The sequence below is a fragment of the Bos indicus x Bos taurus genome, chromosome 11, assembly GCF_003369695.1.
Source record: "Bos indicus x Bos taurus breed Angus x Brahman F1 hybrid chromosome 11, Bos_hybrid_MaternalHap_v2.0, whole genome shotgun sequence".
Taxonomy (NCBI): Eukaryota; Metazoa; Chordata; class Mammalia; order Artiodactyla; family Bovidae; genus Bos; species Bos indicus x Bos taurus.
In genome coordinates this window covers 87,546,843-87,569,998 of record NC_040086.1, presented here as the reverse complement: position 1 = coordinate 87,569,998, position 23,156 = coordinate 87,546,843, and the positions used below count along the sequence as shown (strand labels likewise).

The 23,156-nt window shown below is 42.4% G+C and overlaps 1 protein-coding gene across 3 annotated transcripts in view; it reads right to left on the bottom strand.

The window, feature by feature from the left end:
- Positions 1-3,104: 3,104 nt before the first annotated feature.
- The window catches only part of MBOAT2 (membrane bound O-acyltransferase domain containing 2), a 107,888-nt gene continuing 87,836 nt past the window's right edge, over positions 3,105-23,156 (bottom strand). For all 3 annotated transcript variants that reach the window (XM_027556120.1, XM_027556122.1, XM_027556121.1), the window contains 7 exons: positions 20,855-21,038; positions 17,356-17,548; positions 16,683-16,786; positions 15,687-15,751; positions 14,094-14,226; positions 12,360-12,511; positions 3,105-9,491 (listed from right to left, as the gene is read on the bottom strand). In XM_027556120.1, coding sequence (XP_027411921.1) covers positions 9,266-9,491; positions 12,360-12,511; positions 14,094-14,226; positions 15,687-15,751; positions 16,683-16,786; positions 17,356-17,548; positions 20,855-21,038 — 1,057 coding nt within the window. In that variant the 3' untranslated portion in view covers positions 3,105-9,265. The remainder of the gene's footprint in view (positions 9,492-12,359; positions 12,512-14,093; positions 14,227-15,686; positions 15,752-16,682; positions 16,787-17,355; positions 17,549-20,854; positions 21,039-23,156) is intronic.

Here is a 23,156-nt window from a genome sequence, read left to right as displayed (position 1 = left end):
GCATTTTAGAGACTGACAGCTGGAGGATGGAGGACCAGTTGGAAGGTCGTTGCTATGAGCTAGGTGAGGAATGGGGAGCCAGGGCTGGTGGAAATGGAGCCACTAGACTGGGAGAGAGGACACACGGGGGCTGGTGACACATGATGGTGGGCAAGGCAGAAAGGGTGAGGGGATGGACAGGCTTCCAACTTGGGAAATGAAGGAAACAGTCATGACATTTAATGACCAGAGCAGGGCAAGAGGAATCACACGTTTTGGGGGTGATGGAACAGGATGACAGGTTTGGATGTTCTGAGTCTGCTTGTGATTTCCGGGTGGAGATATTTAGCTGGAGTTGGGAGTGAGGGGTAGTTAGACGAGGGATCTCAGCTGACTTTTAAGAGCGATTCTCCAGAGGCAGGAGGAGAAGCCAGGGACAGTTTCACAGATGCTGAGAAAAGAACCTCAAGAGAGTGGTCAACATAACCAAATGTGGCGGAGATTGAACGACACAAAAAGAGAATTAACCACCCCATTCAGTAAGAGGCAAGAAACGACCCTTGCAGAAGTGGCTCAGTGAGTGTTGGGGACAATTAAGAAGCAGGGGTGCCATGCTGACTCTTCCTGTAAGATTTATTGTAGAGGCTCAGGATTGTAGGATGGATTTCCAGTACTTGCTATTTTATCTTTCTATAGCCTCTTCTTGAGGCTGATGACTCATGCATTAAAAAAGCAAGGAGAGAAAACAGGAACTCAACTTTCTAGGGGACTGGCAGCCCGTCTGGCCAACTGGAAGGGCCTCATCTTCTCATGGCCTTCGGTCTCAGGATGCTGGGCAGCTGACTTCCCCACTGATGGTTATCAACAGCAGGCAGCTAAGCTCAGATCCTAGGCCTGCTTTTCTAAAGCTGTCATGCTCATCCTGCAAACAAGTGATGGCAATGGGTGAATGGCACCTCTCTCCTGGGCACAGAGCATCCAGCTGTACCCTGGCTAGTGGATCGAGACCTACCCTTCTGCTGGGAGGAGTATCAGTCTGGGCTAAAGGACACCATGGATGTCACTTGGGATGAAGCAATTAAAAAGAAGACTCAAGCACAAAACAAAGCAGACTCAAAAAATAAAAAGACCCATCATAATAGACAGGGTCTTACCAGTAAAGAGAAATGCCATCTTTTAATGACATTAAAAATCTGACCTGACATGCGGCTCTAGCAACAAGCAGGTTGAGCCAACATAACCCATCTTGCTATAAACACCGAGAAAACTAAAGTGAGCACCAAATTATTTTTAAGTCACATGTCTAAGCTTTTAAGAATGAAAGTGATAAAATGAAAAGCTTACCCCAAAGGCTCACATTGATGTGACTTTTGAGGAGGGAGGGGGAGGGGGAGGGGGAAAAGGCAGGGGCAGGGGAGCTGGTCCTGTGTGCAATCTTCTTTCTATGAAAAAAAGAAAAACTTTAAACCTAATGTGGCAAAGCAAAAACATCTATTCTGAGTGGTGGGCACATAAGAATCTGTTTTAATGTTCTGTACTGAACTATATGCTTGAAATAGCTTGTAAAGTCTTATTTTTAAGCATTGGCTAAACAATGTTTTCCTATTACTCCCTTTTCTAACTGAGGGGAATGAAGTTATTGTTAAATAGAAAGTCAGCACATAGTAGAACGAAACTTGCGTAACTCTCCTTTTTATTCTATTTGTGTAAACACTATAAATCTCTTGACATATGCTTTTCTCATTGGAAAAGACCCTGATGCTGGGAGACTGAAGGCAAAAGAAGGGGCTAGCAGAGGATAAGATGATCAGATGGCATTACCAACTCAGTGGATATGAACTTGAGCAAACTCCAGGAGATAGTGGAGGGCAGGAACCTGCATGCTGCAACCCATGGGGTCGCAAAGATTTGGACACGACTTAGCGATTGAATAGTAACCACAAACTGTTTTTCTAATTAGTTCCCCTTGCACCTCTTTCTCAGCCCAATAAAACGCTTCTTTGCAAACCCAAGTGCCAACTCCTCTGTGCCTCTTCCTGCCCCCCGACCCCGCCAATAGTTCTTGCCTCTAATAAAGCATTTACCATATTATATGGTGACTATTTATTAGCTCTTCAATGGCAAGGACCTGATTTAGTCTTTCATTACCTAATACATTGGGCTGGAACTCATTAAATAATTGTGGAATGAAGAATTGATAGAAAAAAATACAAAACCTCTTACAATGTTCATCTATAAACAAGGGGAGTCCTGTTATTACCTGGCCTCCCAGCCTCTCCTACTGTGAAGTGAATCAAGTTACCTTCACTGCTGAGCTTGTCAGGACAAGCTGATGGAGGTACTGTGTTGGCGGGCAATTCCTAGTCATGGCTCAATTTCACGAACTTCCATGTGGGGTCATTCAAACCTGCCGTCGCTGCCTTCCAACAAGAAAGGACTGAAACTGGACTTACTCGTAGGTATTCATCTAGCATCTCTGTACAAAAGTACAATGTAATATGTTTTCCCCACAGCTGTCCAAGACCGCATCTGCAAGAACCGGAAGTACACTCCAAAATTCCCTTAAGTCTGTAATCACGGTACAGAGACCGAGTGGCTGTCCCAACACTCTGCTTTACAAAAGCAAAAACCAGATCCAGATACAAGTGCAGTGGACATGCCAACAGCAGGACTGGGAAAGTCAACTCTTTTTCTTTGTAATTGAGGACAGGCAGCATCTTCCTCACTTTGCTGTTTGTTCTTTTAGAACATAAAGTCGCTGAGTCATGTCCAACTCTTGACTCCACGAACTGAAGCATGCCAGGCTCCTCTGTCCTCCGCTATCTCCTGGAATTTGCTCAAGATCATGTCCATTAAGTCAGTGATGCCATTGCACTATCTCATCCTCTGCTGCTATATACTACTAACCTAAGGTTGTTCTGTCTCCCCAAGTGTTTATAACTGACAATAGTTTCTTTTTAATCTTTTTTAAACCAGTTAAAAAGTCAATGACTCCTGGGAGTATTACCACCCAACTAAAGAATCCTTCAATGAAACAGACCATTACTTCTCATGACCATTACTTCTCGGACAGTCAGCTCCAGAGACTGAATTTAAAGGCTCTGCAATTAGCAAACACACACATATATATTTTAAACTACCGTTTAATCATTTTTAAAGACACACAAATTGGAAAAAAAACATTTAGATGTTCAGTTAAAAACATCTTTGAAACCCAGCAATAAGCTACCAGGGCAGCTCTTGGGACACAGACTAGAAACGTGTGGTTATGAAACATCACGTCACAGTGTAACGGACACAGCGGTAGTTTTCATTTACCAGACAACAGGAACTATTTCATGGATCTGTCAAAAAATAACACTTCTTTAAAAAAATATTTTGGAATCATAAAAACATAAAGCACAGAACACCACGATCTATTTGTTCTCCCCCAGGGACGGCAAGCGAAGGGCTTTGAATACCAGCTGCTGGAGCTCGGAGCCCCTCATGTTGGGGTGACAATGTTCAACTACTCCTACGCAGACATCAAGATGCAACCTTTAAAGGAAGGCAGGAATGAAATCACACATTTCCACACTCTATGGAGGAGGGTTTCTCTTGTTTCGCCACAATTATTTTTATTTTCATTCCTATTGCTTTCCATCATGCTCCTGCAGGTCTGGGGAGACAGCTGTGTACAGGTGACTGGAGATGGAGCGAGTGTGTGCTAGACACTTGATTCCTCTGTCCTGTAATAAAAAGTCAGGAGCAAATGTACATTGATGACAAACCTGTAGATACAGAACCAGAGATACTTAATATCATAAAAGAAGCATATCTGGAATTCTTTACATGTGTTTGCCCTTGAGTAAGAAAAAACAAAGAGGAATATTAACAGATCAAGTTCTCAAAGTAACTCCAGCACAGAGACTGGGCAGGATACAGTCACTTATGACTCCAGTAAAAGGCAGCCAGTCACTTTTTCCATTTCAAATGTGTTATGAAGAAAATGGTTAGTTATTCCACTGATGGTGCTCCCTAACTTTTGGTTTTCCATTATTATTTCCATTTCTTTTTATAGTAGCAAAATCTGATAAAATGTGACTGGAGGGATGGTTATGCATCACCGAGTAAGCTTTAGCTAGTCATTTTGCATGGATCTTTATACTCTCATTCATAGAACATAAAGTCTCAGGGTTTTTTATTTCTTTGCTTTATAAAAGATGTACTGAAAGAAGGCAGTTATAATGTTTTAAAGGCAAGACAAATTAGTTGGCATAAAAATGTGTCTTTAGGCTCCATTTCAGAAAGCCTTCTCAATCAATGACCTGTAGAGTCAGTTCTTTACTGGGGTTTGCATAATGTTAAAAACCTCTTAAAATAAATATTATTTGAAAATATATAAAAACATTATTAAGCAGCCCACCAAGTAAAATGTAATTGGCTGCACGCTCTGTACAAGAGCCTGAAAAAGCAGCTTAGTCACTGATTCTAAGAGCAGTCCTACAAAATGCCAATGTGGAAAATTTCATTTAAAATTTTCTTCTGTAATAAATTACTATAAATAGATTTGTCTACGTGGTGCTGAAGAAAAACACCATAGAGACCCTCTGCATCCTAGTCTTGCAAATCCACATTTCAGAGTGGCATCTCTTTAATGCCAATCTTCCTCTTCCCGATAAGGAGTGTGCCCTGTTACACTAGCACTTTTACAAGGAAGGTACAGAAAGCAGAACTTCAGCATCTAACTTAAGTGTATAAACGAGCAGGTGTTTGTTAAATGTACACCGGGTTAAGTGTAGCTTTATTAGGTCCTTGAGGGCAGTTAGGATTACATTTCACAGTGTTATTTAGAAATAATTCTGCACCTCTGTCAAATTTGGTATATTCAACTTCAGCCAGGATGGACTATTAGTGGCTGAATAAAACTCCACAAAATACTGGTTTATATCTAAAACTTGGGACAAATGCTTCACTGACACAGTAATAAGAGGCACCATTCTGAAACAATTATTCTCTCAAGTAATTTTTTTCTTTCAACTAAAATGCAGAACTCTTCAAATCAATAAACTAGTAATTTAGGACAACTTAAAATAAGGAAACAAAAAAAGCAAAAATGGCCAGAGGTGGTCATGAATTTACAAATGAAATTTACAAGGTATACATTTTAAACAGGAAAGATTCTTGTCCTATATGTCATCTAGTCCTTGAATAAAAGTATACATTTTAGGATTATTTTAATGGCAACATTTTAAAGTAATTATTTTCTGTAGTTTAGAATAAGGTATAACTAAGTTTTCTTTAAATGAAATAATATTCGAGAAGTTGATAAACCCTGTCCAATAAAACTGTCAATTCATTAAAGTATTTTTTAGCACGTATCTTCTTCAATTGTACATAGCACAGACAGAAACCAAAAAAGCAGAGAAAGCAAAAAGAGAAAATACTTTCTTCAGTGGACATTATTTCATTATGAAAGCTTCATTTTAAGGGCTGTATTCAGTAGAAATGGAATGCTGCCATGCCTTCTGAGTTAATGGATTGTAAGGTTTTCCTCTGTTGTCTCAAAAACCTTTTGAAAAGTCAGGGCTTTGAGCTCAAGTTGTCAAAGTAAATGACCATGAAGATAATCCTGATGGTAACTCTTACAGATGCTGCAAATGGTTTCCAATCGTTACAAACACAACTGCTTATAAACTTTGGGAACTCACCCTCTGGGCTTCCTTCTTAAGGAAATTTCCTCTGGAGGGCAGGTCACATGTCCAAGTCACAAAGCTCCCTAATGACAGTGTCTCATGAATGCCCAGGTCTCCTCCCAGGACAATCAGTGCTTTGGTGTGGGTTACCTCCATTTTTGATTTATATATGTATATGTACACACACATATATATATACACACACACACACACATATATAAAAGTTTAACTTCTCTATTTTATTTTTGGCCGTGCCACACAGCTGCAGGATCTTTAGTTCTCCAACCAGGGATCCAACCCGTGCCCCGTGCATTGGAAGCTCGGCATCCTAACCACTGGACCACCAGGGAAATCCCTTACCTTCATATTTAAAAACCATTCTTTAATACTGCGATTTTTTCCCCTCAAACCTGGTATCTGTGGAATTTCACATAGTGGGAATCAATTAACAAAAATACTTTTTTAACCAAAAGTATGGTGGAGGCATAAGTGGTGGCTGGACATTTTGGAAGCCAAATAAACCTTCTCTATTATACTGGGTATTTTAGAAGCTAAATAAATTTCTTCAATTACCCTGAGCTCCGATTAAAAATGTTTATTTTAAAAACTAAGAAAAAGCCATTTGTAAAATGGTGACAGGTGAGATACATCAAAATAAATTAACTGCCATGGTTTCAAAAAATAAAACTGTGGGAAAAAGAATTATTTTGTTCATTTTCTCCCTGAGTAGTAAAATAATAACCAAAAATATAACTGGAGTGGTTTCATGATAATTGAAGAATGAAGAAATAATATAAAAATGAACTGAATCCTGTTGATTAAAAAAGCAATCATATATTACAATGAATCCCTTTAATATAGTAGAGATATACCAGTTTTCAATTCTTCTACCATAATTAGAAGTAAAGTATTAACCCTTACAACACTTCAAGTAGATATATTCAATTTATAGAGCAGAAAAAGTCTCTTCTTGAGGAGGAAGGTCAAGCTGAGAATCAGAATTCTTTAGTTTGTCTTCTAGATTGCATACTTACAAGTTCTCCAAAATTTTTGATTCTCCAAAAATCAAAAACCCATGTCATACAGAAACAAAAATCTAGATAATCCAGGGGGATGGAAATCAGTAGAACTGTATATATGTATATGATGTAGTATTTTCAAAGTAATTGGAAAATTCATCAACTGCCTTGCTTTCTAGATGGTAGTGCTATGATAACATTCACTGAGCAAAAAAATAGCTAAGTGTGATAATAGGTTTCAGTTCAGTTCAGTCGCTCAGTCGTGTCCGACTCTTTGCGACCCCATGAATCACAGCATACCAGGCCACCCTGTCCATCACCAAGGTTTACAGGCTGAGAAATTAAATATAATCAGATAATAGAACTAAATCATGATTATTTGTTAATGGCTAGGCAGGCTGAACAAAAAAAGCTTTTATTACACTTTCTTGTTTTCATTTATGACATGCCTGCTGCTGCTGCTAAGTTGCTTCAGTTGTGTCCAACTCTGTGCGACCCCATAGACGGCAGCCCACCAGGCTCCGCCGTCCCTGGGATTCTCCAGGCAAAAACATGCCTAGACCTGTCTTTTACTCTCTCTGTGTTTTTTAAATAGTGATCAGATTCTCTGCAGCATTAAATGGAGGAGGCATGGTATGGGGTTGGGGCGGGGGGAGCAGATACTTTCCATGATTACTCTTTTCTAGCCTCTCAAATTCCACAGCTCACTTAAATTCAAGTGTGTGGGAAAACAGAGAAATTTATTTAGCCATCCATCCTTTCCTAGGAGGTAACAGGGCATGGCTAACTAACCTCATCAGGTGTGGGGAAAAAATTACCTTTAGAAAAGTAAAAACATTTCGTATCAACAAAGACAAGGTTATTGCTAAAGTTCTGGGAAGGTATTTTTGCTGATTAGACCTCAGAAGTTCCAAGCACATTTCCTTTTCCTTTAGTCTTGAAATGAAATACTACACAGCTTAAGCCAAAGAGTTGTTTTGTCATTAACTTTCATTTGCAAATTTATTAATGACAAGGGAAGAAAAAAAAGAGACTCATCATAGATAGACAATTTGCATTTCATTTAAAAATTTAAGGCAAAAAAGAAAATAAATTCCACAAAAGAAGGGTCACAGAAAACTGAAGTCAGAAGACCCTGCCCATCCTTCTCCCTGTCGGCCCATCATTCATCACCCTGGGCCACCGGAACCCTGATACCAAGCTGGCACCACAACCCTCTCCTCTGCTTTCATTGCTGAAGCATCATAAGACTGTGGGATCAAAGGAGGAACCCAGCCACTGAAGGCAAAATGAATTACGGTGAAAATGGCCTGTAAGATAAAAAGCACATTTTCTGCTTTAAGAATCTGAAACTCGTTAACGAGAGTTAACGGTAAAACTTTCACGAGAGAAGATAAACGAGTTTAGAAATTAATTTATATTGTTCTCTACAAAGGTGGCTCAGATCCAATGGCTTTGAAGTTTCTGTTTTCCTAAAACGTAACCAAATATGAATTCAACTGTTCAAGGATTAAAAAAGTGAATCGCTAGACAGTAATTTCACTCAATGATGTCTCTTTCAAAGCCTTTAAGCAATCTCCCGCTATTACTTTCATTATCCTTTTATAATTCTATATAATTTATGTTTGATACATCTCTTAAAAATCCAACGTGATTATAAAGTTATTAAACTTTTATGTCTTACAGGATCACACACAACTCAGGTAAATCGGGGTGAAGAGCACTTCCACTGAGCCTCGGACCCATGCCACGTGCAGGCGTGTGTACAAACACAGGTGCCACGGGCCAGGTGCAGCGCTTCATTCACGCCTTCCTTCTTTCGTTTGTCATCTTCTCTCTTTTTTGAAGAAGAAGAATAAGCTTAAAATATCACATCACCAACCTTTTATTATGTTTAAGGAATCCTTCCTTGAGGGTTCTCTCACTGACACAGGGTGATCAAATTCTCCAGGAAAATAAACTACCTACAATTTGGCATCCACCACTGCTTACAGTTCTGCTACATACTGTAGTCATCTGAGAAACTTTAGGAAAACCCTTCCAATACTGCGATGTTCATTGCATTTTAAAGTATCCACAATCTTAAATAATTCTGTTCAAATTCTTCTGGAATTCCTGTGCAGCACACAACAGCAAATACTGAAAGAGCGTTCACACAATGCCACACTTGAAAAGACCATTTAGGAAACAACAGTTTAGGAAATAGAGGGTTTAAGGCAAGACATTCATTTGGAGAAGTTAATTTTTCTCAGTCATCCGGAGTGACACGATTATTTTTCCCTCTCTCAGTGCCTTGGGACACACAGCGTACATTCAGCAACAGGGCACACATACGACCCTACGGACATATGCTGAGGTCCTGAGTGCCCACTGAAATAATGGAAATATTTTTCGATAAGGCGTGGCCCACCAGACATGGCATGGGAGGGGTATTTCGCCCCATTTCCAAGCTGGTATACAGGGAATTGCCTACCTAAAACCGGCCGATTTCCCCCCATGTGATCCCTTCCCCAACAGACACAGACCCCTTGAAAGGTGCTAAGATTGGTTCCCCTTAACATACAGAAAATAGCCATCAGAGTGCTTTCCTCATCATTGCTTCAATGATGAATGTCTAGAAGTTATTTCTTGATTCTGATTGCAAACACTGTTTGTTCTGAAAAAACTATTCTGTCCCAAAGAATTGTCTTTTTCATCAAACTTTTTGGATCGTGACAGCTGAACGTTTTCATGTGTACTCTTTCCTTTCTGAGTTTTTTTCACCGGCAACAACAATAATACTAAGATACAAGCAAAGTGAAGGCTGTAATACCAGGAGCTAAAAGAAAAAAAGGAAAAGTTTACTTTATTAGATTCCGATAATTAACAAGACCTGATTTGACATCTGTCACAACTGTCCCAAGCCCCTTAGGATGTGTATATTTATTACATTATTCTAGAAGAACAATCCCCCTTGGATGAAACTCAAATCATGTATGCCTATGGGTATTTATAAAGCACTGTACAAACCTAGGCCAATTACAAGCATGATACTAGACATCATATTACATTCCTTTGTAAGGGTCCTAAGGCCAGAACTAAATAAAACAAAAATAAAAATTTACTTATTAATAGCTGCATAGATCTGAAAATATCCCTCAAATCTACAGAGTCAAATATTGAGTAAAGAATACAGGTGGTAAAGACACAGTAAAACCCTTGCTTACTACATACTGTCCCTAATTAAATAGTCACACATATTCCAGTGATGTCATGTTGTCGTTGTGAAAGTCGTCAGTCGTGTCAGGCTCTTTGTGACCCCATGACTATACAGTCCACGGAATTCTCCAGGCCAGAATACTGGAGTGGGTAGCCTTTCCTTCTCTAGGGGATCTTCCCAACCCAGGGATTGAACCCAGGTCTCCCGCATTGCAGGCGGAATCTTTACCAGCTGAGCCACAAGGGAAGCCCAAGAATACTGGAGTGGGTAGCCTTCTCCAGAGGATCTTCCCAACCCAGGAATCAAACCAGGGTCTCCTGCACTGCACGCAGATTCTTTACCAACTGAGCTATCACAGAAGCCCAGTGATGTAACAGATAAGCAATACAGCTTCTTGATGGTTACTGTCACAAAATAAAGATCACATTATTAAAAATACTATTAGAAGTATCATGCCTCAAATTAAATATAAACCAACGTGACCTACTGCTTCTATAGCTGTAAATCTCAATGTTCCTGAGACAGAATATCCAATCAATAGCTCAATCACATTTAAACATATGTAATAATTCTGTGAAAATGGAAATTTTAGCAGGAGTTACTTATGTCTTCCCGTATGACTCTTATCATATTCAATTCAATAATTCTGTGACCATATACTCTTGCTGTCATTCTAAATGCTAGGGTAATAAAGAATTTATGAAAGAATAAAGCTTTTGATCTCAGATCACTATCTAATACGGGGGAGGGGAATTTGGTGGGTGAGGGAGAGAAGACAAATAGGTAAAATATGGAATTCAAAATAATAATTTCTATCATGTAGAGATGACAATAATTCCTCTAGAGAAGGAAATGGCAACCCACTCCATTATTCTTGCCTGGGAAATCCCATGAACAGAGAAGTCTGATGGGCTACAGCCCATGGGATCAGAGTCAGGCACGACTGACCGACTAACAACAACAACAAGAGCTGACAATGTACCAGTGAACCGTAAGAGTGAAAAGGGAACCACAGAGAAATTTAAGCAACTGATTATCTTTTGATTGAAGAAATTAAGAGAATTAATAATTTGTTATAAAGAACAAGCTATACTTTTTTAACTACTTCATCATATTCTTTATTGTTCATTTTCTATAGGTTTTCCTTTTCTTTTGAAGTTAGCAGTCTGATAGCCTAAACTCTTGGTCCATGGACTTTATTAATAGCTTCTGGTGACTATCAGAGGATATACTGCCTTGGCAAAAAAAGTCCATTTGAAAAACCTGAATGAACTTTTTGGCCAGCCTAGTATTTACTTCCGCCCCTAAAATATCTCCAGTGACTCATAAGCATCTGCTGTAACATACAAACAAACCCCCAAACCTTGGCTCTCGAGCAGGGGGCTCTCACCAGCCTTGGCTCTCGAGCAGGGGTGAGCAACCTCGGCCCGTGGGCCAAAGCTATCCTGGTGCCTCTCTCTCTGTCGCTGCTGATGCTAAGTGACTTCAGTCGTGTCCGACTCTGTGTGACCCCATAGATGGCAGCCCACTAGGCTCCCCCGTCCCTGGGATTCTCCAGGCAAGAACACTGGAGTGGGTTGCCATTTCCTTCTCCAATGCATGAAAGTGAAAATTGAAAGTGAAGTCGCTCAGTGGTATCCGACCCTCAGCGACCCCATGGACTGCAGCCTTCCAGGCTCCTCCGTCCATGGGATTTTCCAGGCAAGAGTACTGGAGTGGGGTGCCATTGCCTTCTCCACTCTCTCTCGGTTAAATTGAGAAACAACCGACAAGTAACACTATTAGCTTCAGGCGTGCAACACAGTGATTCGATCTGTTATATGTCATGAAATGACCGCCACAACCATGCAGTTCATGACCAGGTGTAGAAAGAAGAGCTCCACTTTCCAGTGACACTTTGGAGAGATCTGAAGCAGTGGGTACCCAGGTGATAGCCCTCTAAGTCTGAACGGTGTTAATCATTCCATAAATAAACTTAAGACTGCTAGGTTTAAGATGTAAAAGTAACTGACGATGCACTTAACTGAAGGAAATATGTTGGGTTCTATTTTTCTATTCTACCTAAAAGCAAGAAGCCTTCCTAAATTTCAAAATATGATACAAATGAATTTATTGATATTTACAAAACAGGAATCAACTCACAAACACAGAAAGCAAACCTATGGTTGGTTACCTAAGGGAAAAGGGCACAGGGGAGAAATAAATTAGGAGGCTGGAATGAAAATATACCCACTGCTATGTATAAAACAGATAACTAATAGGGACCTCCTATACAGCACAGGGAACTATACTCAATATCTTGCAATAACCTATAATGGAAAACAATCTTAAAAAGTATATATATATGTATATATACACACACACAAATATATACATGAAAACCTTTGGTATACATCTGAAACTAACACAAATTGTAAATCAACTATATTTCAATAAAAATTTTTTTACAAATTTCCTATGCCACATTTGTTAAGAGTTAACACTTACCTGTAAAACATGAGTGAAGCTTTTACAGAAAGAAGTACAAATGGCACAACTGTGTAACTTATTGCTATCTGAGTTGCTATCCATGTTATAACATCATACAAAAATTTCAGCTGGGGAGGTTCGATGAAATAATGTCTAAAGTTATTTCTCACCTGAAATAAACAGAAATATTCATCTTTAACAATGCTTATGGAATCACACCGACTCCATCAACTGTTTCAAGGATGTGGAATAGATGAAACTCTCATACACTGCTGCTGGGCATCCAAAATGGTACTGTTACTATGGGCAAAGCTGGTTCCGAGAAAACTAATACACCTATAAATAGGTATAAAAACTATGGAAAAAGCATGGTGACACATGGGGGCAAAATGTGTGCATCTGGGTGAAGAGCACAGAGGAGCTTCTTTATAACTTTTCTGTGGATTTGAAATTGTATCAAAATTAAAAGCTTCTCCCCCAAAGTTAACAATTGCTTCAGTCAGTTCAGTTCAGTTCAATCGCTCAGTCGTGTCTGATTCTTTGCGACCCCATGAATCACAGCACACCAGGCCTCCTTGTCCATCACCGACTCCCAGCGTTCACCCAAACTCATGTCCATCGAGTTGGTGATGCCAACCAGCCATCTCATCCTCTGTTGTCCCCTTCTCCTCCTGCCCCCAATCCCTCCCAACATCAGAGTCTTTTCCAATGAGTCAACTCTTCACATGAGGTGGCCAAAGTACTGGAGTTTCAGCTTCAGCATCAGTCCTTCCAAAGAACACCCAGGATTGATCTCCTTTAGGATGGACTGGTTGGATCTCTTTGCAGTCCAAGGGACTCTCAAGAGTCTTCTCCAACACCATGGTTCAAAAGCATCAATTCTTCGGTGCTTAGCCTTCTTCACAGTCCAACTCTCACATCCATACATGATCACTGGAAAAACCATAGCCTTGACTAGATGGCTCTTTGTTGGCCAAGTAATGTCTCTGCTTTTCAATATGCTACCTAGGTTGGTCATAACTTTCCTTCCAAGGAGTAAGTGTCTTTTAATTTCATGGCTGCAATCACCATCTGCAGTGATTTTGGAGCCCAGAAAAATAAAGTATGACACTGTTTCCCCATCTATTTGCCATGAAGTGATGGGACCAGATGCCATGATCTTAGTTTTCTGAATGTTGAGCTTTAAGCCAACTTTTTCACTCTCCTCTTTCACTTTCATCAAGAGGCTCTTTAGTTCTTCTTCACTTTCTGCCATAAAGGTGGTGTCATCTGCATATCTGAGGTGATTGATATTTCTCCCGGCAATCTTGATTCCAGTTTGTGCTTCCTCCAGAGCAGCTTTTCTCATGATGTACTCTGCATATAAGTTAAATAAGCAGGGTGACAATATACAGCCTTGACGTACTCCTTTTCCTGTTTGGAACCAGTCTGTTGTTCCATGTCCAGTTCTAACTGTTGCTTCCTGACCTGCATAAAGGTTTCTCAAGAGGCAGGTCAGGTGGTCTGGTATTCCCATCTCTTTCAGAACTGGCACACCTGGCTTTCCCGTGTTTCACTTTACTCTGCCTTCCTCTCAGATGAACCGAGTGTGGGTGGGGCCTGCCTGCCTCACTCAACACATGCAACAAGCATACCAATAGGAGCTCAGGGCTGGCCCAGTGAAAGCAGTGAGACTGCTCAGTGGGCGGGCAGCCTCCGCCCCCAGTCCATGTGACTGGCCCCGCAGGATGAGAAGGTGTCCCCCATACTCACAGCTCGCGCCACCAGCGTCATCAGCATTCCGGTGAGAAAGGTCAGGTAATAGCCCGGGTACACCCCGTGCCAGATGGCAGAGAGGAAGAAGGTCTGGGTGGTGGGACTCAAGGAGGCACGTTCATAACACACCCTGGAAACCACGACACACGTGAGTTGTAAGAAGCCTGTCACCCCCACAACCATCATTCTTTCAGTCCCAGTCAGGATTTAGGAAAACAACCACACCTTAGCTTGGCCATTAGCCTCAGGGAGGTTATGGCTCCTATGAGGTTTATAAAAAGATTTTTTACTTCTGTCTTCTTACTGGTATCACCAAAATGGTCATTTCTAGTGTGTGGGGAGTCTGTACTATGTACAGAAAAACTTTAATAAATATAAAAGTTATTCTTATCTTACATTATTTTATTATTTTCTTCACTAACATTTAGGACTTTCAATTGATCTAACTGTACTCTACTGGGAAGCAGGCTGTGCTTAAAAGTCTTCCTGTCATAGGTGGAGAACTTACATGAAAATGAGATTTTCCTAAGGTATGAAATTTAAAATATAACAACAAAAATAACATAACAATTAGCTCAGAAAATGTGCAGCCACTGGGGAGACTTCAAGGCACCATGAAGTGACGAGAATATATTTTGGGTGTTTCAAGAAGTAAAGGTCATTATTTGTCATAAATAAAGGGCATTACTGGGATGACCCAGAGGGATGATATGCGGAGGGAGGTGGGAGGGGGGGTTCAGGATTGGGAACCCATCTACACCCATGGTGGATTCATGTTGATGTATGGCAAAACCAATACAATATTGTAAAGTAATTAGCCTCTAATTAAAATAAATCTAAATTTAAAAAAATAAATAAACAAAGGGCATTATAGAGAATGGTGCTTAGAGTCCCCCTATCACAAGAGCAGTGTTTTATGAAATAAACTCAAAACCTGGCAGTATCCCATCGGGAACAAGGAGACAGGACCCCTGGGAGTTTCTGTGCACTGTCCTAAATTTGCCTCCTGTAATCAGTCCTCTGTCTTCCCCCTGTGCCCGTGACAACCTCCTCTTTATGATTCTTAACTCCAGTGCCTCTTCTTCCCCCGCCCCCCGTGCCTGCACGCCTCCTGCCCTCTCATCATCATCCTTACTACAAGGATCAGCATGTGGAGACTACTCTACAAGACCTTGAATTCCAACTGCAGAGGTTCAGTCTTCAGATCCTGCACCCAACATATAAAGGTCTATTCTACTGGAATATTTTAACTATTGTGGAAAATCTAATGCATACGTATGGTGGTTATGTAGCCACTTTTGTTTGGTCAAATCTCCCATGAATGAGGGACGTACTGGCGATTTCAGACCTTGGTGGGCACCTTTAAAGGCAAATGGAGAGGTCTGTGGTAGCTGCATTTAGGACTCAAGGCTAAACAGTTCTCAGGCTTGGTACCACCCTGCTTTGGAGGACAGTAAGTGTGTTTCCTGGTTAACACAAAGTCACAGCATTCATTTAATTTAATCTAATCAAGAATGTAAACCCAGTGAAGCTCAGTCTCAAGACCCAGAGGCCAAAGCATAGCTGAAGACGGTTCTGGAAGGAGCTTACCTTTTGAGCCAGAGAGCTGTCTGAATATTCCAATTATCAAGAAACATCTTGAAACTTGTTGACATCTGAAAAACAAAGGAACTTTTTTCTTCGGTGGACAAAATAATGAAGCTGTAAAGGTAAGCCACATTTTACTGGGCTGAGAGTACACGCGTGACAGTGACAGTCAGGTGCGGTCTCTTCCCTAAACACTGCTTTCTAACGGAGTAACATCATTCTACAGAAGGGGTTTACTGTGGGGAACACCCGTAAGGCATTATAAATGGACTTCTTGCTGTTTTCTCCAGTGCATTAATAACACTTACAGGGGCCATCGTGGAATCATCCCAAGACACTCCTGCAGAGCACGTGAATGAACAGCAGTGGCCAGTCACTGGGCACAGCCTGGATGCCCCACTACTGGCACAGCCCCCCTGTGCCCTCACCTCCTTCAGCCCCTCCCCTACCCCACTTTGGGGAGTCTCAGGCCCTCTGGACCTGCTCCCCGGGAGGAGTGGTCTGTACATCTTCCTACCTTCCCAGCCCCTCACTCAAGCCTGTAAGACTGTGCTCAGCAGGGCCTCTATTCCTCCAGCCTCACCTGTCAGTACTGCTAGGTAACAACAAGGACCACAACCCTGCCCCCCGCCTTGGGCTGCCACCTTTGACTGGAGCACCTGGCTGCCTCCTACTAAAAACTCAGCCTACAGCATCATTTCCTCCAGGACGCCTTCCCTGGGCCACTAGTCCAAGCTGGACCACTCTGCCTCTCTGATCACAGCCAGTCTTTCTGTATCTCTGTAAGCAGCATTGGATTCAAGCCCAGAAGGGCCTTATTCACCAGATCCCCAAGGCCTGGGGCACACCGCTGATGACCGACAAATACTGGCTGAGTGAAAGAGTGAGATTGTTACAAATCTTTCAGTACCATTCTTGGAACATCATGTTGTAATCTATGGAACCAAGTTATGCCACGTAAGAATCCTACGGTGACTGACTGCTTGATGATGCACCAACCTCTATTTGCTTGATCCTCAGATTGGAAATTAGGTCCCAACGGGCAGCTCCGTTTTTGTCATACCCTCTGAATCCAAAGCCTGCCGCATTGTTGATGGCGTCGGCTGCGGGACACAACGGAAAAGGAAGTGTTAAGAACCTGTGTGACAAACTGCCGTGCTGCCCCAGAAGACGTATGTTATCATAGACTATGCCCTTGAACTCTATTGAAGTGGATTTATTCTCATTTTATCTGATATTATACTAAAGTGGGCCTTGATCCAGCTGTTAGAATCTAACAGTTTTTAGGGCCTCCCTGGTGGCTCAGACAGTAAAGAATCTCCTGGCAATGCAGGAAACCTGGGTTCTGATCCTTGGGTTGGGAAGATCCCCTGGAGAAGGGAATAGCTACCCACTCCCGTATTCTTGCCTGGGAAATCTCATGGACAGAGAAGCCTGGTGGGGCTACAGTCCATGGGGTTGCCAAGAGTCAGACACAACTGAATGACCAATACTTTTCAACAGTTTCCAGGATCAGTCCTTATACACAGGACATGAACTGTGAGATTTGTTTCTCCTGCACAGATGACCCTAGTTTTTCTCATCGGTCCTGAACTACACATCCTCAAGAGGGCGCCCTCCTGGCTATTGACATGTCCAATGCTAATGCAAAGCCTATTCACATGTTACTTACCTAATGTCCATGCAAAATAGTACTTGGGTCTGGCGGCCAAAAGAGAGACGTAGAGATAGATCACCTTGGTCGGCCATGAAGCTGTGGCCTGAAAATGCTCATCAATGTTGTACTCCACAGGTAACATCTTAGAGATGATCAAGTGGAACAGTAAGGAAAGTCCACAGACTAAGAGTTTCTGAATAACTGCAACCTGAAAGCAAGACAAGTTGTCATAAACCTAATCCGTACTCCTTTTACTTCCTTCCAGGTATTATCACCAGATTCACTCTGAATATAGTTATTAAGCCTGTATAACTCGGTCAAAAGTCCTGAACTCTGTCATGCTCAGCATTTAAAGCCTTCACTGTCTCACAGTTTGAATATGCGAAGCCTTATGTCTACCTCTGGGTCATGGCTCAAATCACACCAGAAATCCCAATTTGTATTCGCAGGACTTTCAGTAATTAAAAAAATTATAATCTAAAAGAAAACACAGGTATATAGGATGACTATGTAAAAATGTTACCATTAATAAGTTTGGGTAGAGATTTTATATGATCACACTCACACACACGGTTTATTATTTTCCACTGTGCCTTTTCCCTGGTTTCCAAGTTCTAGGTACTTCATGGAAATTATTTTTACAATAAACAACTTTTAAATTTCTTTAAACCTGTAAGTTCTTTTATGCAATTTTGTTCAAGATGATAGTACTAAAAAAGCAATACAAGCAAGAAAACAAAAGATCTATACAAAAGATTCTGATGGAAAGAAAAGGCAGACCTTTACTTTTTTCTGGTAAGGTTAAATTACCTCAAGAGAACCCAACTCATGGCGTTTTTGTGTTTTCAGGAGGCCAGAATATTTCAATCTGATTCTATATAAAGAAGATTCTACAGGCTATGGAGGGAAAAAAAGAAGTAGACAAAAGAAGAGGCTGGATCCAGATGAAAGAATGAAACAAAATACTTGGATTAGTGTCCCATACAGGAATCAAATAATATTCCAATTAACTGCAGTAATTTGCAGATACACACTTATTTAACACTTTCTGTAATGGGGCCAAAAGCAAGGCTCAAAGGCAAGAGTGAGAGCACGTGCCAGATTCCTGCACTTTATTTCTGCACAAAAAAAGCTTTATTCATTCTTGGGCTGCTTGTCAGGAGACGCTGGACAGTAAAGGGCTCTTTGCTGCAACTGTTCTTATTCTCATTTTCCTGCTCATCTTTCAAAGCTTTCTCTAGGAAAGTAATGCTACCTTTCTTTCACCCTCCACCTCCAAAATACCTAAGCTACACATCTGAATAGAAAGAGATTTGCAGCAGGTAATTAGAGAAAAACTACAATTATAAATGAAGTGAGATGAACCAAATGACCTCACACATGAACCTAAATATTGGCTGTATCCTTTTAGTAACACAGTGAGAAATACCATGGCCCTTAAGTCTAAACTACACACAGTTTCTAGGTCTCAGTTTAAAACAGTTAACGTAACAGAAGCTGTTGCGTGCTCGTGCTCAGTCTTGTCTGACTCTTTGCGACCCCATGGACAGTAGCCCACTGGGCTCCTCTGTCCACGGGATTTTCCAGCAGGAGTACTGGAGTGGGTTGCCACTTCCTCCTTCAGGGGATCTTCCTGACCCAGGGATTGCACCCACGTCACCTGCACTGGCAGGCGCATTCTCTACCACTGAGCCACCTGGGAAACCCTAAAGTAACATACCTGACTTCAAACACCAGCTGGCACACACACCCAGGACACCCCCTTAAACAGCTGAGCCAGTGTGGCATTAGGAACTTGGAAAGGCAGGGGGTGAGGGGGCCTAAAGCTGGGAAGGCAGATGTAACCCCCAGTTCGCACGGCCTCCCGCTGAGCAGATGGACAACCCCTCCCCGATGCTGGCAGGAGGTCAGAAGTTAACCCTCAGGGAAGCCTAACTAGAGAAGGACCAGGTTTAGGGATGCAGGTCTACACCAGGGCTGGAATGAATGTGGAGACATGGGTGATGTGTCCTGAAACGTGATACCCTTCAGCGCCCACCCCCCCACCCCTGTTCACTCAGTGTCCAGCTCCGGGGACCAGCAGTCAAGTCTGGACACGCAGGGCAGAAGACAGGAGAAGTCTTCACTCAAGAACCCAAACAGCCCCAGAGAAAACTCCTACAGACATCACAGGAGAGATTGACAGGGGTTCCCTGGAGCCATCCTCTGCTTCTTACACAGTGAAGGATTTTCTGTTTGGACATGCTGAAGTCACATGTCATAGTCTTCTCTGCAGCTAAGTGTAGCTATGTGGTCACGAGTAACATGGTAACTTCCGTGGCGAGCATCTTAGACCATGGAGATGAGGGAAACACCCTACGGATGGCAAACCTGGGAGCATCTGGAGCTCCAGCCCATGGAGCTGCCCTGTTATCCATGGATAACCGCTGACACATGAGCTGTCGAGTGAGAGAAGAACACAACTCCCACCTTGTTTAAACCACGGTCATTTTGGTCCTTGGTTCAGCAGCCAAACCTGTACCTTAATGCAGCTGAAGACAACTGGGAGGCCCCCAGCGAACGGACCACCAGGGTCCTGACTGACCTACCTGGCATTCAAGGAGTTTCCACACCCCACTCGTAACACAAAGAGTTTCTTACTGCCTTTGAGTGATCTGTAAATAACTCCTACTGTTTGACTGTGTGAACTATGTACATATGGAATTTAAATTTATCATTGCTGCTGCTGCTGCTAAGTCATTTCAGTCGTGTCCAACTCTGTGCAACCCCATAGACGGCAGCCTACCAGGCTCCCCCATCCCTGGGATTCTCCAGGCAAGAACACTGGAGTGGGTTGCCATTTCCTTCTCCAATGCATGAAAGTGAAAAGTGAAAGTGAAGTCGCTCAGTCGTGCCCGGCTCTTAGCGACCCCATGGACTGCAGCCTACCAGCCTCCTCCATCCATGGGATTTTCCAGGCAAGAGTACTGGAGTGGGGTGCCATTGCCTTCTCCGAAATTTACTGTTAGACACATTTATTTGGTTTTGTTTCTTTGGCTGGACCCACGTGGCTTGCAGGACCTTAGTTCCCTGACCAGGGATTGAACCTGGGCCATTGGCAGCAAAAGTGAAGAGTCCCAACCACTGGCCCACCAGGGAATTCCCTTGGAATTTTAATTTCAAATATATTCAAACTGCGATATATGCTGTTGTCAACAACCTCTTACTTATGGTGTTCAGAACCTAAGGAGGAGAGTGACCTTTCATAAGGGTTTTCCTGTAAAATACTCCATGACTATAGAGTATTTCCTCACTTCGTAGGTACCTTACTTTTGTTCTTTAATCATGGTTGTACTTCTACACGGCATCACCACTAGGTACTATGTGAAGAGTCATTTACCTTGAAAAATGTTTTTAAAGAAAAAGATGGGTATCTTTTTTTTTTAAAGAAAAAGATGACAACACTGGTCTCCTGAAATAAACAAGGCTAATCAATACATGCTAGAAATGCTGCAGACGAATCTCCAGGTCTTACATTTGGTGATGGCTCTGTCCTTTCGTACTGTATCTCTTCTTTCCCATCTTCACCTGACTGCGTCATATGGTACGATCTGCCTTCGATGAAAGTGATGTAGTCTTTGTAAGAGCAGAGCGGGCCTGCCAGGATACCCATGAAGTTACAGTTGTAACTTAAATATTCCAGAAGGCTGGGCATGCGCCTGCAACAAAGAGACACGCTATGTGTAAGACAGACGTTTGCTTTGTGAAAAAGCGACGGGAGTGATCAGCTCCCACCTTGACTCCTCCTACCATTTCCAAAATAAAGCAAGCTGTGATTTTCATCTGCCTCCAAACAATAAGAATCTAAAGTTTCAGGATGAAGGAATGCTCAGTGGTGTTTCTGGATAAAAGAGTTTCCACCCGGGTCTCTATAAGCCATGACAAAGGGTTTCTATCTGATTTCCTCACGATGAAACAAAGTCAAGGTGGACAAGATAGGGCAGAAGATTCATCTCTTACTAGTCACTCACTCACTCACTTTACAAATCTATGTGTGCCCATGCTCCTGGGTCTAGAGACAGCAGTAAATACCGCAGGGGGATTCTGCATTCAGAGAACTTATACAACAGCTGCAGAAAATCAAGAATAAAAAACAGACAGCTAAGTGCTACAAGGGGGAGGGGGCATTTCATTAACAAGCCAGGAAGGCTTCTCTGATCATGAGACGAGTAAGGGAGTCATGTGAATGTCCAGGACCAGGACTCCAGGGACAGGGAGCAAAGAGTTGGGGCAGGTCCAGCCACAGGGAGGCCAATGCAGTTGGAGGGGCTGAGCTGGGGAGGCAGGTGGGAGGGGCATCAGTATGCCAAGGTGGGGAACACAGGGCCTGCCTTATAAGCCATGGTGGAAGCTTCAGATTTTATTCAGAATGTGCTGAAAAACCACAGTGGTGGTGGTGGTGTAGGGGCTCAGTCATTTTGTGACTCTTCAAGGACTGTAGCCCACCAGGCTCCTCTGTCCGTGGGATTTCTCAAGTAAGACCACTGGAGTGGGTTGCCATTCTTTTCTTTACTACAGTAGGGTTTTCAATACCTATGTTTTCAAAAGAACCCCTCGAGGCCCTGTGTGTGGATAGAGGAGGGTGGAGGAGGGACCACCAGGCAGGAGGATGTGGGATCCAGGGGGAGGTGACGGGGCTGGATCCATGCAGGGGACTGCGTCTGAGTCCAGCCTGGCAGCACAGCCCTGGGGTCTGCTGATGGATTGGGGTGGGGAGTGAGGGAGAAAGGAGTCAAGGATGTCTCCCAGCATTTTTAATTCAGTTGCTCTCTGGTCCATCCAAATGGCACACGGTATCTAAAGTTTACCAAGCATTCCACTTCTCGATGCAGGAAACCTGGAGAAAACCAGTAACACAGGACACTATGAAAATGCATCAGAAGTGTGAATTTTTTATACCTTAAAACCACCTCTGGGACTTCCCTGGTGGTCAAGGGGTTAAGAATCTGCCTTGCAATGCAGGGGATGAGGGTTCAGTCCCTGGCCAGGGACTGAACTAAGATCCCACATGCCATGGAGCAACTAAGTCCCTGGACCACAACTAGAGATCCCACATGCTGCAACGAAGACCTGCCACACCCAAAAAAAAAAATATATATATATATATATATATTATATATATAAAAACAGCTCCATCTGTCAAGTCTTCCATCCATTGACAACTATAAACCACCACAAATAAAAGAGCAGCTACAGCTGGGGATGATAAGGAGGCTCATAAACATGTTATAGCCCCATCTGCCTCTCTAAGATGACACATGATCTTAAAAAAAAACATCCAAACGCTCTCTGTGGCCAAGAGGAGTCAACAGAACCTCCTCATAAGTATTTTTATAATCATAAAACGAAGAGAAAACAGTGCTCTGCTCCACCTGACACTCAGGTAGGTCACCACTTACTCAAAATGCCTTCTAAATTTTTCTACATTTTGTTGTTGTTGTTTAGTCGCTCAGTCATGTACAACTCTTTTGTGACCCATGGACTATGCTCCAGGCTCCTTTGTCCATGGGATTTCCCAGGCAAGAACACTGGAGTGGGTTGCCACTTCCTTCTCTAAGGGATCTTCCCAATCCAGGTTATCGAACCCACATCTCTTGCTTGGCAGGCGGATTCTTTACCACTGAGCCACCTTTCTACATTTCAAAGCGCTTAGAACCTTAAGTACTTTTTCTTGAGGACTCAGAAATGATGGGAGCAAGGTGTTTCTGGCAGATTTTCCCTGGTAGTTCTTCCCATGTTGGGCTGAGATAGAGACTTTATCACCACCTCACACACAG